Raw genomic sequence first — 17,226 nt, 5'->3', positions numbered from 1 at the left:
TCAGCAGTTTACAGTTTACTACCAGTGGGGCCTCAAAATAAGCCTACAGATGGCTAGATCTCATGTGTGGTACATGCTCCAATAATTCCTGGTAATAACAATAGGTATTAATGATACTGAGTTTAACTGTGCGGTAATCTCTGTACCAGGCCCTTTACAGGTATCAGTAAACTTATTCCTCCCAGTAACCATATGAGGTAGGTCTGATGAACCTCTACATTAACTAGGGGGACAAATAAAGCCCCCCACAAACTTGGGTAGCTTAACATAACAGAAGTTTATTTCTCACTAACATACCAGTTGGGAATGAGCATTCTGGATGGATAGTGAGATTCTGGACCAGGTTTTCCTTGCAGCTTGGGGCTCTACCATCTTCCAGGGTTTTGGAGTCTTCTACCTGCAGATCATAGACAAGGAAGGGAAAGTGGAGTTTGCACACTTGGTTCTTGAACATCTTGGCCAGGAGATTGTCTACTTACATGCCATTGGATAAAAGAAAGTCACATGATCTCACCTAGCTGCAAGGGAAACTGGGAAATGTAGTCCAGGGCTGGGCAGCCACATCCAAAGACAACTCTATACTCTGTCAAGGGAACCTTGAGTTTTGGTGGACATTAGCAAATCTCTGCCACACCCCCATTTTATGGATGAGGAGACTGAGTCCCAGGGAGTCCAGTGGACTTGTCCAAGGACCTACAACAAATTAACAATGGAAGTCTAATCTGAGCCAGATCTTCTGGCGCTCCATCTCCTGCTCTCTCTGCTATAACTGCTGCTTCACTGGTTGCCATGGCTTCTTTTGACCGAAATGTGTTTATCTGGTCACTCAGGGTTGGCACTCCATTAGGCTTGCTTTCTCACTTTCTCTCTCTCTCACTCTCTCTCGGACTGAGTTTGCAAGATGATGCTCAACACAGGTGAGGTAGTTTCTTGAGAGTTGGGGATAAAATTTGGATGGTGGTCACAATTTAATTCAACACTCCCCTGAAACTCAAACCAGCACCAAATACTAACAGAGCGTGACCATAATAACTATAGTAACCCAGGCGAGGCGCCGAGCCACACACTTTGCATAAATTGTCCCTAAATTTCATGCTCTCGGTCACCTTAATGGTTAGGTCTATTATGACCCCCATTTTAGAGGTGAGGAAATGGAAGAACAGAGAGGTCAAGTCGTTGCACAGGGTTACACGGCCATAAAAATAGGAAAGTCAGCATTTGAGGCCAGGCCCCTGGCTCCAGAGTCACCAGCTTAGCGACCCCACCCACAGATGAGAGCCAGTGGCTGGGTGTGTTCTGTTGCACCCTAATCAGCCATGCCTGGGTCTCCTGTCCCTCCAGTGGCTGCCAGAGAGTGCGCGGTACGATGTGCTATCTGGGAACCAAGAAAAAGCAATTGCCACCTTAAAGAGGATAGCAACAGAAAACGGAGCCCCCATGCCCCTGGGGAAACTCATCATCTCCAGACAGGTCAGTGACTGAACCTCCCGACTCGGGGGCTTGTGTGTCCACGTGCATGCAGGGGAGCGTGTACCCTTGGGGCACTGTGCATATGTACATGCGTGGGCATGCATGTGGGTGAGCACGTGTATGGTCGGTGGGATCTACACGCGTGCATGTATGCGTTGTGTGCATGTGGAGTGCGGGCAGGGGGGCAGTTGGCAGGATCTGCAAGGGGAATTTGGCAACTCCAATCCGTGTGTCCTCTGCCAGGTTCTAAAAATGCTGCCTGGTAAGAGGTGCCATCTGCTAATGGTCCCGTAACGACTTCTGCTTTGGTTCTGCCTTTCGGTACTTGACAAAGTCCCACTAGTGATGTGATTGGTGGGCCACAGTTGTGTGATAAATCACATTAGATGCAGGGGATGGGGAGTGTAGCTCAGTGGTAAAGCACTTGCCTAGTGTCTGCAAGGCCCTGGGTTCCATCCCCAGCACTGAAAAACAAAAAGAAAAGAAAGGAAGGAAGAAAGTCGGGCGCAGTGGCGCATGCCTGTCATCCCAGCGGCTCCGGAGACTGAGGCAGGATGATCGTGAGTTCAAAGCCAGCCTCACACATACTAGGCAGGCGAGTGCACTAGCACTGAGCCGCAACCCCAGCCCACGGAATATGTTTTTAAGGGCACATTGTAAAGCAAAGATTTGATAAGTTCTTTAATTTGATAAATTCTAAATTCCATGAAATTGGCAGATGGGTCATTCCGCTCATCAGTCTTCCTGATCGTCCTGTGATGAGTTGGCTTCTCAGTACCTTATTGTCACCTTGACCTAGAGCTGGCTTTAGAGAAGTGTGTGTGTGTGTATTGTGTGTGTGTGTTTGTGTGTGCACGTGCCTGTGAAGTGCTTGCACGCCCCTGGAGTTGTTTTGTGCACCCAGGTGCTGGGACTGCCTGAGGGCTCTGCTTCCCACCTGCGGCTCCAAGTGGGAAGTGGAGCCTCTGGACCTTGCGAGGTCCCGGATGGAAGGGCGGGGTCCCGGCTGGAGGGGCGGGGTCCCGGATGGAGGGGCGGGGTCCCGGCTGGAGGGGCGGGGTCCCGGTGGAGGGGCGGAGTCCCGGCTGGAGGGGCGGGGTCCCCGGTGGAGGGGCGGGGTCCCGGCTGGGGGGCGGGGTCCCGGCTGGAGGGGCGGGGTCCCGGCTGGGGGGCGGGGTCCCGGCTGGAGGGGCTTAGGCTGGCTGCGGTGGATAGGATCCTGGGTGCTCCCCATGATTGTCCTGCCCACCAGAAACTCCCTCCCAGCCATGGGTGTGCTCAGGTGTCAGGCCACCAACCGGAGCCCACCTAGCCGGTGGGGTGACAGTAAACTGCACGTCCTTGTCTTGAAACAGGAAGACCGAGGCAGGATGAGAGATCTTTTCACACCCCATTTTAGATGGACCACTTTGCTGCTGTGGTTTATATGGTAAGAGCGGCTCGGCGACCCCTTTGACCCTCTCGCCCGTGCTGGGAGGTGGCTTTCCTCGAAGGTGGTACAGGGAGGACCCTTTCAGCTCAGGCAGCACATCTTGTCTTTGTTTTTGTTTTGTTGCTCGTCCCCGGGGCTGAACCCAGGGGCGCTTAGCCACCGAGCCCCAGCCCCAGCCCTTTTCATATTTTATTTTGAGACAGGGTCTCCTCTCAGTTGCTGAGGGCCTCGCTGAGTTGCCGAGGCTGGTTTTGAACTTGGATCCTCCTGCCTCAGTTCCCGGAACCACTGGGGATGACAAGCATGTGCCACCGTGCTAGACTTAAACTCAGTTCTCTTTCAAAAGAAAGTTTTATTTTTCAAAAAGGCCTGAAGGTCTGGTTGAGTGGTAGCTCTCTTGCCTAGCAAGCATGAGGCCCTGGATTAAATCCCCCTTAGTACCTCAAAAACTAAAAGAAATTTCATTTATCTGTTTTGAAGGAAAACGCCTTAATTGCAGGTCATAGGTAGAAGGTACTGTCAAAATTAAATATAGTAAGCTAGGCATGGTGGCACATGCCTGTCATCTCAGTGACTCTCGAGGCTGAGGCAGGAAGATCACAAGTTCAAAGCCAGCCTGGGCAACTCAGTGAGGCCCTAAGCAATTTGGCAAGACCCTGTCTCAAAATAAAAAAGCGCTTGGAATAGGGCTCAATGGTTAAGCATCCCTGAGTTCAATCCCTAGTACAAAAAAATAAAATAAAATAAAATAAGTTAAATCCAGTAAAAAGTAGTTATGTTGGTCTTTGAAGCAAGGAGCCTCTATGTTAAGAGACAGACGGGGAGGGACTGAAGGTGTTAATGAATATTTTTTCTACAATAAGAGCTGATGTGTATGATCTGCCAGCGACTTCCTCTCTGCCTCCATTGCCTTGGATACCATAGTTTGAGAACCAGGATTTGGTCAACATGACCTTTCTTGGAACTTCCAGTTCTGACTCTGTTCAGTTTTCCACAAACAACAACCGTAGGAAGGGGGCTGAACGGGGAGATGTCTGCCGGGAGTGATTATCTGAACCTTCACCACAAGTCAGACGTCAGCCATTCTTTCAACTAGCTTTCTGCCCAGTCAGGAACGTGGTAGCATCCACAGTGTGTGAAACTGGCTTCGGGCTCCGTGTGCTTTCTTAAACCAGTCCCCGGCTTTCCTCTTCACCCTGGAGCAGTGCATCATTCTTAGCGAGGCAGTGTCCCCAGAGTGGTCAGTAGCAGGGAAGAGGAGAATAACCTCGATAATACACAGAACCGGGTCCAGCTGCCCCCACATTCCTCTGAGCTGAATCCTCTCACCAAGCCCAGGCAAATGTGGAGTAGACCAGGGGGGTTGGACAGAGTCCAGAGCGCCTACCTGTTCAACAGGTAATGGTGCGTTTACCAGTTGGGTGACCGGCCTTGGGGGAGAGGGGATCATTCATGCTGCCACCTTTCCAAAGACACAGGCTCCTTTCCTTTTATCATGTTACCATGCTTGGTACCTGTCATCTTCCTGTGCCGGGGTCCCCAAAGACCCAGCATGGTCCAAAGACGGTCGTCCACCTGCTGTGGACACAGATCCTTCCCCAGGGTGTGGGAGAGGAGGTCTCGGGCGCTCTGATCCGCCTTTCACCTTCCTTCCTTTCTCCTGGCAGGTTTTCCAACGCGTTCTCTTACTACGGCTTAGTTCTGCTCACCACAGAGCTTTTCCAGGCTGGAGACGTCTGCAGCCGTGAGTACCCAGATTGCTCTACCCCTGTGCACGCCAGTCTCAGCCTGGCCTGGCACAAACTGGCTTCCAAGATACTCCGGAGAAACCCGGATTGTTACTCAAAGCTCGGTCCTTGTCCCTAATGCCAATCCAATGATGAGGATGCTGTTTTGAGAAAAAGAAAAAAGAAGTTTTATTGCTTTGCTAGCAAAAGAGAAACAGAGAACTCCTGTCCCAGAGGCTGTGATTCTGCCCAGGGGGACCAGGGATTTTTCTTTTCTTCTTTTTTTTTTTTTTTTTTAAAAGAGGTGATTCAAAAGCTGCTTTCTCTGTAATTCATTTGTAAATTTGGGAGAGAGTCGTTTCTGAGATCTTCTGGTGCCACCCTCAAGTCGGAATTACTTTGTTCCTGGGGTGGGTGTGTGTGCTCAAGGACAAGAACTCTGCCCAGGATGGAGAAGAAAGGTAACCCTGTTTTCAGGGCGATGAGGGACGGGGAGAGAGGAGGTAGGGGTAGGGAGAGAGGAAGAGAAAGAAACATGTCTTTTTAAAAATAAGTTGCAGGGACAGAGCAGCAAGGACTGTGTTCAAAGCATAAAGCGGACCCGGGTTACAAGGTCATGATGGAGCTGACGTTTGCAGTTTCGTTTTATGTCAGGGTTTGGGTCCTGAAGTTAGCGTATCAAAATTTTAGAGTTTATTTTAGTAGACAGCAATTCATGAATCTGGCAGCGCCAGACCTCCAGTTGTTTGGGCTTTGCTAAAGGATACAAGGAGAAAGCTTCTATAAGTGTCAGAAGACCAAATAGCAACAGATTTAGCTTACACATCAAATCAGGGGACTGGGAATGAGACTCTGTTAGGGTTCCTGCTTCATACACCTGAGGCCCTCTGTTCAATCTTCAGCAATACTCACACACACACACACAAATTTATTTTTTAATAAAATAAAGATCTAATTGCTGGGTGTGGTGGTGCACACCTGTAATCCCAGCAACTCTGGAGGCTGAGGCAGGAGGATCACAAATTTGAGGCCAGCCTCGGCAACTTAGCAAGGTCCAAAGTAACTTAGTAAGACTTTGTCTTAAAAAAATACAAAGGACTGAGATGTGACTCAGTGGTCAAGGACCCCTGTGTTTAATGCCCAGTACCAAAAATAAAAATGAAAAAGATCTAATTGGCTTTTATCAGTGAGTTCTGAATTGGGAAAACCTCATTCTAGAAGATAGAATGGATATGCTGATGGACGGCACAAGGGAGGGGAGCTTTATAGGTGGAGAAGGGCTGAAAGAACCAAAAAACCAACAGAAAGCAGATTGGTTGTTTAAAGTCACTGTCCTTAGCGGGTCAAAACCCAGGGAACTTCCTGGTCAGGTGGATTAGGCCCTTTCTTATTGGTTGCTATGAATCTCCATCTTTTGGAAAACTGCCCCTTTCACAGTTCAGTTTGACTCCTGATTGCGGGGCAGGGTGGTGCACACCTGTTATCTCAGCAACCCAGGAGGCTGAGGCAGGAGGATCCCAAGTTGGAGTCCAGCCTCAGCAATCCAGTAATGCCCGAAGTGGCTTAGCAACACCCTCTCTCAAAATAAAAAATAAAAAGGACTGGAGGTGTAGCTGTGGTAAAGCGTTCCTGGATTCAGTCTCCAGTACCGATACCCATGTTGAGCATCAGTGAGGATCAGGGTCCATTTCCTCAGTGCTGAAGATTGAACACCCAAGAAATGCCAAGGCAGGAGCCAACAGTTTTATTGAAAGGACAGAACAGAGATAGGAGACACCTCTGGAGAGGACCCAGGACCCAGAGCTGGTGCCCAACAAGGCGGGGTGGCCGACCCCTTTTATAGATTTTAGATTTCCTTTGCTCTCTCCTCCTCTCGTGATCAGAAGGGGTACCAGGGGTACCAGCAGGAAGGGAGCCCAGGGGCATTCGTTAACAACTCTTTGTTGGCAGGGACAGTTCCCTGGAGGCAGGTAACCTTGGCAGCAGGTTGGAGGAAGGAAGTGTCCAGCAGGTATTAGCGTTTTAGTTCCCTTCCTTTGCAATCAGCCCCCATCCTCCTGATCCAACCAACCTGATCATCTACCTGCATGAGCTGCCTTTGCCCTGCCCCCACCTCAGTACCAAGAATAATGAAGATCGAATTGGCTTTAATGAGCTCTGCAGAAAACCTTCATCACGGAACTGTTACCAGAGGTCTGAGGCCAGGGGTCTCAGCTAACTAGGTCTGGCTACTTGCTCCCCAAACCAAGCCGAACAGGTCAGGGTGGAAAAAAGGAAAAGAACTGTGATCAGTGTGGACACATTGGGAAGGCCCAGAGCCACCCAGCAGCTCAGCTCTGCCTTCTGGCTGCCGACAGGGGCTTTAGTTTAACTAGAGGAAGAGCTGAGCTGGGGACGAGAGGTCTGCGTAATTAAGCAGTCTTAATTATTAATTAATCGTGGTCTGGTGGATCATTCTCAGTTCTGGTTCCAAAGGAGACTCTTTGTCCCTTGGGAGGGAGGGCAATTTCCACGTGTTGCTCAGGATGTGCATCTGTCAGACCCATGATCCTGGAAGGGGCAGATTCAGGTTCCAAGAGACCATGGCTCCTGCTGCGGGGTGGGCGGTGGGAGACGTCTTACTGTGGAGTCGATGTTCCTGAAAGGTTAAGGCCAGGACTGAAGATTTCCAGGCGCCCCTGCACAGGTTGAAGCAGAAGCTGTGAGTCTTGCCTAAGTCTTGAAGGGGGACCAGATACGTTTTGGGCTAATCAGCTGTGTGCTACCAGTTTTGAGATGCAGGGTGCTTGAGTGACTCACGGGTTTACATGCAGAGCTGAGCAGGTTGCAAAGTTTCAGGTCATGAAGGAGACATACGAAGGAAGGCGGAGATGTCAGCTTCTCCTGAGTTTAGTCACCCCGGGGGTCATCTGCTCTGCTTTTACCAAAAGTGTCACCCACATGGTAGGGATGGAATAAATGGGGACCAGCTAAGACTCAGCAGGACCCTTCCTCCCCTTCTCGTTCCCCAGTCTCCAGCCGGAAGAAGGCCGTGGAAGCAAAGTGCAGCCTGGCCTGTGAGTACCTGAGTGAGGAGGATTACATGGACCTGCTGTGGACCACCCTGTCGGAGTTCCCAGGTGAGGGACCTAGGCCAGGTGAGCCTGGGCTTGGAAGCCTTGGCACGCTGTGTCTGTTCACCCAGAAGCAAGTCCCATTTCTAGGGGAGCCAGGGAATTTTTTTTTTTTCAAATCTTAGCTACAAGCAGTCAAGAACTGTGATAGGGCTGAGGTTTTTACCCTTCTTGAAGGCTGACGGGTGGAGGTTTGGCTTAGTGGCTTAGGTTCCATCCCCAGCACAGCAAAAAATGAACGGAAAGAAATTCTTCCGAGCCTGACAAGTTAAGCTGCCCAGTTTCATAATATGCTAGCAGAAGACACGCATCTCTGAGGTCAGAGACAAAAGACTACAGACGAAAGCACAGTTCCTGGTGAACTGTAAGTACTCGGTAAATCCTGCCGATTTCACCATGAGTGATACATGGTATCAGTTCCGCTTGCCCCAGGTCCCACCTCCATGATGAAGGATAGCTAGTTGGATGGTACACATGCAATGGATTGCATCATGGCTGAGTGTGTGAGTCCATCTTTCGTTACTATAACAAAGTATCTGAGGCTGGCTACTGTGTAAAGAAAAGAGGTCTATTTAGCTCACACTTCTGGAGCTTAACATTGGATTGGCTTTGGTAGGTGATGTTACAGGGGTGGAAGCACATGAGAGAGAGAGAGAGAGAGAGATCACATAGCAAGTCAAGAAGCAAGAGAGACTGGGGGGCCAGGGGCAGTAGCAGCCTCCCACCAGACCCCCTTCTTCAGGGTCCCACGACTTCCCAACATGACCACACTGAGGACCAAGCTCCCAACACATGAACCGTTGTGGAAGCACTCAAGCCATATCCAAAACAGCACTGAGGAACCCCACGCATAGGAAACCCAAATCTTTTATAATGGGCTGTCAGATGTCTGTCCATCCTTTGTCCAGAAGGAGAGATCATATTACGTAGTAAACATAACTGCCCTTTGCCCCAGAGGGAGACAGTATGTCCACCTTCCAAGGTGTTCGCTGTACACCAACAATCTTGAAATGACGGTGTGACATGACAGTCAACTTTGAAACCATGGAGCGGCTCAGGGCTCTGCTCAGGAGATGTGCAGAGATACGAGAGACCTGTGGACTATTGTCCACCAAGACCAGGAACCTGGGAAAGGATGGGAGGGGCGTCAGAAATGCCAGCCAGCACACGGTGCAAAGGTGACGTATCTTTTTTCTTCCAAAGGAATAGTGACTGCGACAGTAAGAATATCTAGGATTTACCGGGTACTTACGGTCTACCAGGAACCGTGCTAAATGCGTTACGATACGAGCTCAGTCATCTTGTAAAGTCGTAGAATTGTTTCTGTTTGACAACAGAAGAAACAGGCTTGGCGACGTGATGTAACTGGACCAGGGTAGCAGAGATGGTTCCTGCGTCTGGCAGCCACCAGTCTCTGCATCTCTGCGCCTGCGGGCTGCATCTCATGGGAAAACCTCAGTGTCTGAGAGCAAGCAGGGTAGCTGGAGGCCAGGGCTGGTACCCAGGAGAGCCCTCCAGCAGTAACCGCAGGAGTTGCTGTGTAGATACCCCAGCTTCTGCGCCCACTCGGCGGGAAAGTCCGAGGTGGTGTTCCAGTGGCCTTGGGCTCCGATGGCCGGGCACGGGAGGGACCTGCTTGGTACATGCTGCCCGCTCTCCTCCTGGTGCTGTTTGGATGACCTCCTAAGCCTGCAGCTTGCCTCTGCTTCCGTGTCCCACTGTCCACTTCTGGGAAAACCCAGCCAGGAGCCCGAGGGTCTCACACCTGGCAGAGCTAAGAACCGGGTCCCACTGTAGGGCCCAGAGTCCAGCTCTGCTAGCTCTCAGTCCTCTGAAACCCTTTCCCCGTGGCGTAACAGGTGAGACTAAAGGCTCAGAAGTTAAGGCTCAGCCCCGCCAAGCGCATTCCTGTGACTTTCGGCACGTGACATTTTCAAGACTTCAAGCACCCCCATTTCCGTGATTCCTCTGAAATGCAGATTCTTCTTTCCTTATTTATTGTTTGTTTTTTTTTATTCACGGACACATTTCAACCTCATAAAATAGTTCCTGACACACAGTAGGTAACCTCTTAATTGACTGAATAAATGTAAAAACGGGATTATTAGTAATGTTTGTTTAGTGGGTTCTTTGGAGGATTAAATAGGATAATAAATGTGACAAGTATTTCCCCAAATATAATTATTAGTAGTAATAATAATCACTGTGCAGTACAGCCTCTACTGAGGTAGGGAATGTTGGGTTTTCTTAGTTTCATTTAACAGATGAAGAAACTGAGGTTCAGAGAAGACCACATGGCAAGTTAAGAGACAAGATGTGGTCTTAGAACCGAGGTGTTTCTGACTCCCAGCCTGAGCACTCTGCTATCTGGATTCAGTGAATGTTGCCATTCGAGTTCTCTTTGGTACCCGAATTACTTACCTATTGTCATGTCACCACTTTTTCCAAGGTTTAGTGGCTTAAAACATCTCACCCTTATTATCTCACGGTGACTTGAGTGGATCAGGAATCCAGGAGTGGCTTGCTCTGGGTCCTCTGCTTCAGGCATCTCACTCTGCTGCAGCTGGGGAGTTGGCCAGGGTCTGTGGTCTCATCCGAAAGCCCAGCCGAGCCAGAATCTGCTTCCACACTCATGCACGTGCTTGTCGGCAGGATCCAGATGATCCTGGGTTGCTGGACGGGAGGCCTGAGTTCCTCCCTGCTGCTGTCCAGAGGCCACCTTCAGTTCTTTGCCAGGTCACCTTGTCCACCCAGCCAAGCCAGGGACACAGAGAGAGAGGGAGGATCCAGGCAGGACGGAAGCAGTCTTGTCTAGCCTTATCCGAGCCGCGACCTCCTGCCACCTCTCTGTGTTCTCGTAGTTAGAGGCGAGCCACTGGCTCCGGACACTCTCAAGGGAGGGGAGGACACAGGGTGTGCGTGGCAGGGAGGGTCACGGGTCCACATCGGAGCTGCCCGCCATGCTCCTGCTCCCCTGGCAGGCGTCCTGGTGACTCTGTGGATCATCGACCGCCTGGGCCGCAAGAAGACCATGGCTCTGTGCTTTGTCATCTTCTCCTTCTGCAGCCTGCTGCTGTCCATCTGTGTCGGAAGGTGAGTTTTTAGAGGGCACCTCCCCGCCCCTCCCCAGGACTGACCGAGGCTCAGGGCTGCCAGAATCTGGCTGGCGGTCGGGACCTGTGACCGGGGGTGGGGGCAGCAGGGCCCTTTGCCCCCAGGTTTGCTCTGCTGGCATCAAATGTAGCCGTTTCTGCTCATCTCCCAGTGAGATCATGTGCAGAGCCGTGAAGTGTGTGTGTCGACTCGAAGTGTTCCCTGTTCCAATGGCATTTGACCCTGTGTCCAGCAGGCCCTGTTTTATGATTCATTTAATTATGATTTCATTTCTCTGTCTTCCCAACTCCCATCGACCTCAAAACATGGAAGCCATCTGTGCCTTCTCTTCACCTGAGAGGGCCCGTCCAAGCCCCTGAGGAATCCAGGGGCCCCAGAGGGTGGGCAGAGACACAGCTGAGATCACCAAGCGTGGGCACTCGGGACCCGTGCTGGAACCGTGGGGGGTTGGGAAGCAGGATTGCCCTGGAAGCACTGAACCGCGGTGTCGTTCCCTGGCTCCGTTCCTGCCCCGCTAAGTTCCCCTCTGGGCTGATCATGTGCACGATTTCTCCAGCCTGCCCCTAAACTGGGCACCACAGATGTCCCATCTCCCAGCCTGCTGCGCTGGAGAACAGTAAGCTAGGAAAGCAGACTCGAGAGAGGGTCCTGGCACGTGTGCCTGCCTGCGGTGAGTGTGTCCCGTGGGGAGGACCTTCACCAATTGCAGGGGTTAGATTCCACCTGGGAAGGTAGGATTTTGCTGAGAGAGGCAGGTGTGTGTGCGTGTGTGTGTGTATGTGCGCACACACACACATACACACAAATCCCTGCTGATCTGCTTTTATTTCTTCCTCTCCCCAGAAACGTGCTCACTCTGTTACTCTTCATTGCAAGAGCGTTTATTTCTGGAGGCTTCCAGGCGGCCTATGTTTACACACCTGAGGTAGGAGAAGCGTCTGGGAGCGGCTAGGCTGGGGAGGGGGTGCCGTGCCTCCAGAAACAGCCAGCCGGGGACGCCCTAGTGGAATTTGTCCTTGGGTCTCGATGGCAACCATGAAGTCCTTTCTTATTTCAGGTTATTTTACCATCATTTTTCTGCGTATAAAAGCTCATGCTCTGTGGCAGAATTCCAAACGTTACCTAACTGTGTAAACACAGAGGAAAAGGCCCCACATTCTCCCCTGCTGGACAACCTCCTTGAACCGTTCAGTGTGTGTTTTCTCCAGCTCTTTCTAAGCACGTCTGCCTGGGTGCACGTTCTCAGTCACATTGGGCTACTGGTCATCGAGAAGAGTTTAATACAGGGACTGATTACACGGGTATGGCACAGGGTGCAGGCCTAGGGAAACCAAGGCCCCAGAGTTTACAGTGGGGTACAGGGACCCTGGGGGACTGTCACTACCCAAAGCCAGCTGGGTGAAGAGAGAGGTGAGTGGGATTTTTTTTTTTTTTTCTTTTTGGGTACCGGGGGTTGAACCCAGGGGCCCTTAACCACTGAGCCACCCCCCAGCCTTTTTTAATACACATTTTTGTTTAGAGACAAGGTTGTGCTGAGTTGCTCATGGCCTCACCAAGTTGCTGAGGCCGGCTTTGAACTCTTGTTCCTCCTGCCTCAGCCTCCCAAGCCCCTGGGATGACAGGCATGTGGCACCGTGCCTGGCTGGGTGGGATTTTAATGGAAGGACACATCTGACATTTAAATCTCAGTGTTCATTAATCAAGTTTTGTGACACACCACACCCTTTCCTGTGCAGGTGATTCCGTGTGTGTGTGTGTGTGTGTGTGTGTGTGTGTGTGACTGAACCCAGGGCTTTGTGTAGCTAGGCCATGCTGCTGCATGTGTGTGTGTGTGTGTGTGTGTGTGTGTGTGACTGAACCCAGGGCTTTGTGTAGCTAGGCCACGCTGCTGCGTGTGTGTGTGTGTGTGTGTGTGTGTGTGACTGAACCCAGGGCTTTGTGTAGCTAGGCCACACTGCTGCGTGTGTGTGTGTGTGTGTGTGTGTGTGTGTGTGTGTGTGACTGAACCCAGGGCTTCGTGTAGCTAGGTCACGCTGCTGCGTCCCCAGCTAACAGGTGAGCCCTGATTCATGAATGTTCAGCTTCAGGAGGCCTGAAAGCCACGTGGTGCTCGTAGGTTAGGTGTGTTAAATGCATCGTTGACTTATGATGTTTTCAACTTGGAAGGGGTTTATCGGGCTGTAAGCCGTCAGAAGGCAAGGGACCTCTGTGGCTGCTCTGTGCTGTTGGCAGAGTGGTGTAGAGGCCAGAGCCCTCTGACCCGCAGCGCCCAGCAAAACTGTGACAAACAACCCCAACAGGGAACCGACCGCTGCCAGGAGTCCCTCATTGTGAAGCAGTCCGCCCGGGTGATCTGGGTTACGGGAAGGCTTTCCTCCCTGTGGTGGTTCAGGGACCCAGGCTCCTTGCATCTTGTGACGCCCATCGGGTGACTTTGTCCCCCAGGGGATGTTTGGCACCATTTGAGATGTTAGGGGTTGTTATAACTTGGGGGCGGACCCGAGGCCAGGGATGCCCTGAACACCCCGCCTGCGCAGCAGGGTCTCCATGACAGAGAGCAACTCACTGACCCATCGTAACCCCCAGAGTGCCGAAGTCGGGAGCGCTGCCTGCCCAGGGCCCTGGCATCTTCCGTGCAGCCTGCAGACAGAGGGAGCCAGTGGAGAGGACACGGCCCCTTCTCATGACCTGGGCCCCTTCTCACTTTGCCCAGGGGACAACCCTGCACGTGGTCACAACAGGGTGTGAGCAGAAGCTCTGTGACACTGGTGGCTCTCTTCATGAGACTCCCCGAAAGCCGTCTCCCTAAGGTGGACTCACGCACCCAGGTGGGCCCTCCCTGGGCCCTGAACGTGTGGAGCAGGCTCTGGGGGCTCCCGGGCAGGGGACCCCGTCCTGGGTTCTCAGCCACACCCTGTGCCGGGCTGAGCCTCCTCTACACTCTGGGGTGGGAATCCCTTCCCCCAGTCTCCCGCCCTCAAACGGCCTGCCGGTGGGGCCTGGTCGCATCCGTGCTGAGCCGAGGGGCCGGAGGGACTCTCGCATCTCCCCAGCCCGCCTTTGGCTCCCTTTCCAGGTCTACCCCACGGCGACACGGGCGCTGGGCCTGGGCACCTGCAGCGGCATGGCCAGAGTGGGCGCTCTCATCACCCCATTCATCGCTCAGGTGAGTGTCACCTGAGGGTGGGGCAGGGGCTCCAGACCAGGGCACAGCGGGCAGCTGCTGTCCCCTCTGAGCCCTCGCGCCCACTTGTGAGAGCTGTCCTGCAACCCCCCGCAGGCAGGTGAGAAAGCAGAGGCACAGAGAGGTAAAGGACTCACCAAGGTCACACAGCGGGGTCCTAGACAAGACCACAGTGGAATTAGGTCTTTCCTAGGCAGCAGACCCTGGGAGTGCCCGGCGGCTTGATCCAGAGCAATTTGGATAAGCTGGACATAGCGGCACACGCCTCTGCTTCCCAGTGCCTCGGGAGTCTGAGGCGGGAGGATGGCCTGAGCCCAGGAGTTTGAGGCCAGCCTGGACAACACAGCCAGACCCACCTCGAATACCAGACAAAAAGAAGGGAAGAAAAATGAAGAAAACAAAACCCCAAAATAATTTGTTTGGATGAAAAATTAAATGGGTCAACACAGAAAGCAACTGTCCTAATCTCTTCTGCCTGAATTGGATTGCTAGGGACAGTTAGAAAATTCTGTGACTCTTTGTGTGCCTGGAAGCATTTCGGTTCACTTTGGGGGATCTCACTAAGTCTTTTTGCTTTTTGAATATCCCAACTTTTTTTTCTGTTTTAATTAAGATAAAAGTCATATAATTAAATTGACCTTTGTTTGTTCGTTTTGGTTCTGGGGGTTGAACCCAGGGGTGGCTTCACCACCGAGCCACGTTCCAGACCTTTCGATTTTTTATTTAGAGACAGGGTCTCACTGGGTTGCGTAGGACCTCACTCAGTTGCTGAGGCTGGCATTGAACTCAGGATCCTCCTGCCTCAGCCTCCTGTCACTGCCATGATGGGCGTGCCCCACGCACCTGGCCAGGAAGGATGTTCTCACCAACCTGCGTCTCCCTTCCCCAGGTGATGCTGGAATCTTCTGTGTACCTGACGCTGGCGGTTTACAGCGGCTGCTGCCTCCTGGCTGGCTTGGCCTCCTGTTTTTTGCCCATCGAGACCAAAGGCCGGGGACTGCAGGAGTCTAGCCACCGGGAGTGGGGCCAGGAGATGGTTGGCAGAGGGACTCATGGTGCCGGTGTCGCCAGGTCGAACTCTGGCTCTCAGGAATAGTGACCGCCGGGGGCTGAGCTGGCTGGTCTTGGAGGCTACGGAGCCGGGAGAGCTGGCCGAGCCCCGCGGGGCCACTCACGGTGACTGCCGGCCTCAGGAACTCACCCGAGAAGACGAGCTTGGACTAACAGGGTTTTGTGCCTCGACTCCGTTGGCCTGATCCACTGAGGCCCGGGTGGGGAGAGCTCGCTCTGGCGGTCTCTGTCTGTGTAGGGGAAGGGTCACTGAGGACCTGTGGCTCTGCATGGGAAAACTGTCACTTGTAGGTGAGTCTGGGGGTGCTGGCAACCAAGCGAATGCCACCCAGAGTCACCCAGTCACACCTTCAGGTAACAACTACCGAAAGATCTCAGTCCAGGCCAGACCCGTGTGACACTTGCCATGCGCCACCTGGACCTGTGCAGGGGGTTTCTCCTCCACCTGGCCCCAGGCTCGCTCCTTTGAAATTACAGGTGACCCAGGTGTGTGGCCTGAGCAGCTTTTTCTTAGATTGGGGAAATGCTCTCTTGTCCCTCAGCAGGGGTCCCCCTGACTCCCCAGGCCTGCCCAGCAGAGCCTGGCTGGTGGACCTGCGTCTGAACCTGAGCCAGCGTCCCCTCATGGCTACCTCTGGAATTGTGTCCCTGGCTCCTGGGGCTCCAGCTGTGCCCCGGGAAGAGCAGGGCCTGCACCAGAGGACAAACTCAGAAAGTCCTTATCCCCCTCCCAGCCCAGAGATTGGGACTGAGGCTCAGAGGAGGAGAAATTCAAGCTCAGAGCCAGAACAGGGTCTCTCCTGCAGCGGCAGAGGCCTGGCTCAGGCGACCTGCCCGGTCTCCTCCACGGCCTGGCTGAGTGGTGAGTCTTGGGGAGGGGAAGTGGCCCACTCAGGTCTCGAGGCTTTGGATTTTGGGCACAGGTGGATGGCCGAAAGGGCAAAGGAACCAAGAGGATGTGGCCCCGTCAGGGTCTGGAGGCCAGGAACCCCTGACGCGCCGATGCTCCTTCCTTCCGGGTTGCTCTGCCGCCCCCTCTGTCGCGGCCTGTCCTGGTCCACACAGAGGCAGCTCCTGGGCTTCCAGCAGTGGTGCCCACAAGGGATCCCTGGAGTGGGGAAGAGCAGGAAGGCCCGGATGTGTGACCTGGCATTTGCAGAGGAGGACAGGAGGCCAGCTGGGGCTTGGTGTTGGCCTTCAAGGGAAGGGCTGGAGCCCGGTCTCCGCAGACTGCATCCACTCCCAGGGTCTGGTCCGCGCAGGCCTTTGTCCCGTGGAGAAGGCGGAGGACCTACGGAAGGAGGGAGGAAGCTGCCGGTTCCCCTCCGAGGCCAGAGAAGACCACCCGCTGCTCGATGTAAACATTGCAAGGAAGCCAAATGTGTGCGTTCATCTCTTATTAAAACATGTTGGTGATGGACATTGCCAAGGTCTAAGCCCGGTCATTTGTCCTGGTGTCCTAGTGACTGTTCAGTTGGAGACTTGTGAACTCTGTCTGACCAAGGACATCTCTGTGGGGTGCTCTGCTAATCTCTTTTCCAATAAGGGGGGAAAGTTGCATGATCGGCCTGCACCATCAGGCTCGGAGCGTGTGGAGATGACACATTGTTCTAGCAGTGGGCTCACGTCCCAGGTCAGCTGCAAACACTCCCATGTCCCCGGAAATGCCTGGAGCTCCCTCCGCCCAAGCTGTCAGACAGCACCCAGCGCGCGCTCTCTCTCTCTCTCTCTATCTCTGTCTCTCTCTCTCTGACATTCACATTTTCTTGAACTCCAAGTAGCCATAGCTCTAGTGATTTCTGGATAGCTGGTTCTCCTAGGTGACACAGAATCTTCGTTCATCTTTTTTTTTTTTTTTTTTTTTTGCCTTCTTGCTGCTCAGATACTGCTGCTTCACCCTCAAATAATCCAGTTAGTTGGGGACTGGGAAGGAGTATTTGGTAGGCAGGGAACATTTTCTGGGGACTCTGATGAAGGAATCAGTTTTCTACTTAAGAAAGTTTAAAATTCTTTGCCTTCTCAATGGCCTGCCCTTTAAAAACAAATCGATATTATTGAATGATACCAGAAATACCACCATAGTCTTCTAAGTCTCTGAAATACATCGAGCCTTCA

General features: G+C 52.7%; 1 protein-coding gene across 2 annotated transcripts in view; it reads left to right on the top strand.

Moving 5' to 3' along the window:
• Positions 1 to 16,535, top strand: part of Svop (SV2 related protein) — an 88,268-nt gene extending 71,733 nt beyond the window's left edge. The window contains exons 9-16 of one of the 2 annotated variants that reach the window (XM_047562383.1): positions 1,342 to 1,470; positions 2,826 to 2,899; positions 4,570 to 4,646; positions 7,641 to 7,748; positions 10,724 to 10,835; positions 11,700 to 11,781; positions 13,933 to 14,022; positions 14,930 to 16,535. In XM_047562383.1, the coding sequence (XP_047418339.1) occupies positions 1,342 to 1,470; positions 2,826 to 2,899; positions 4,570 to 4,646; positions 7,641 to 7,748; positions 10,724 to 10,835; positions 11,700 to 11,781; positions 13,933 to 14,022; positions 14,930 to 15,136 (879 nt within the window). In that variant the 3' untranslated portion in view covers positions 15,137 to 16,535. Of the gene's footprint in view, positions 1 to 1,341; positions 1,471 to 2,825; positions 2,900 to 4,569; positions 4,647 to 7,640; positions 7,749 to 10,723; positions 10,836 to 11,699; positions 11,782 to 11,913; positions 12,300 to 13,932; positions 14,023 to 14,929 lie in introns of those variants that run through there. The other variant, XM_047562384.1, reaches the window with a different exon arrangement.
• The last annotated feature ends 691 nt before the right edge of the window (positions 16,536 to 17,226 follow it).

The sequence above is a fragment of the Sciurus carolinensis genome, chromosome 8, assembly GCF_902686445.1.
Source record: "Sciurus carolinensis chromosome 8, mSciCar1.2, whole genome shotgun sequence".
Taxonomy (NCBI): Eukaryota; Metazoa; Chordata; class Mammalia; order Rodentia; family Sciuridae; genus Sciurus; species Sciurus carolinensis.
The sequence above is the reverse complement of the archived record's forward strand: the minus strand, read 5'-3'. Positions and strand labels throughout refer to the sequence as shown.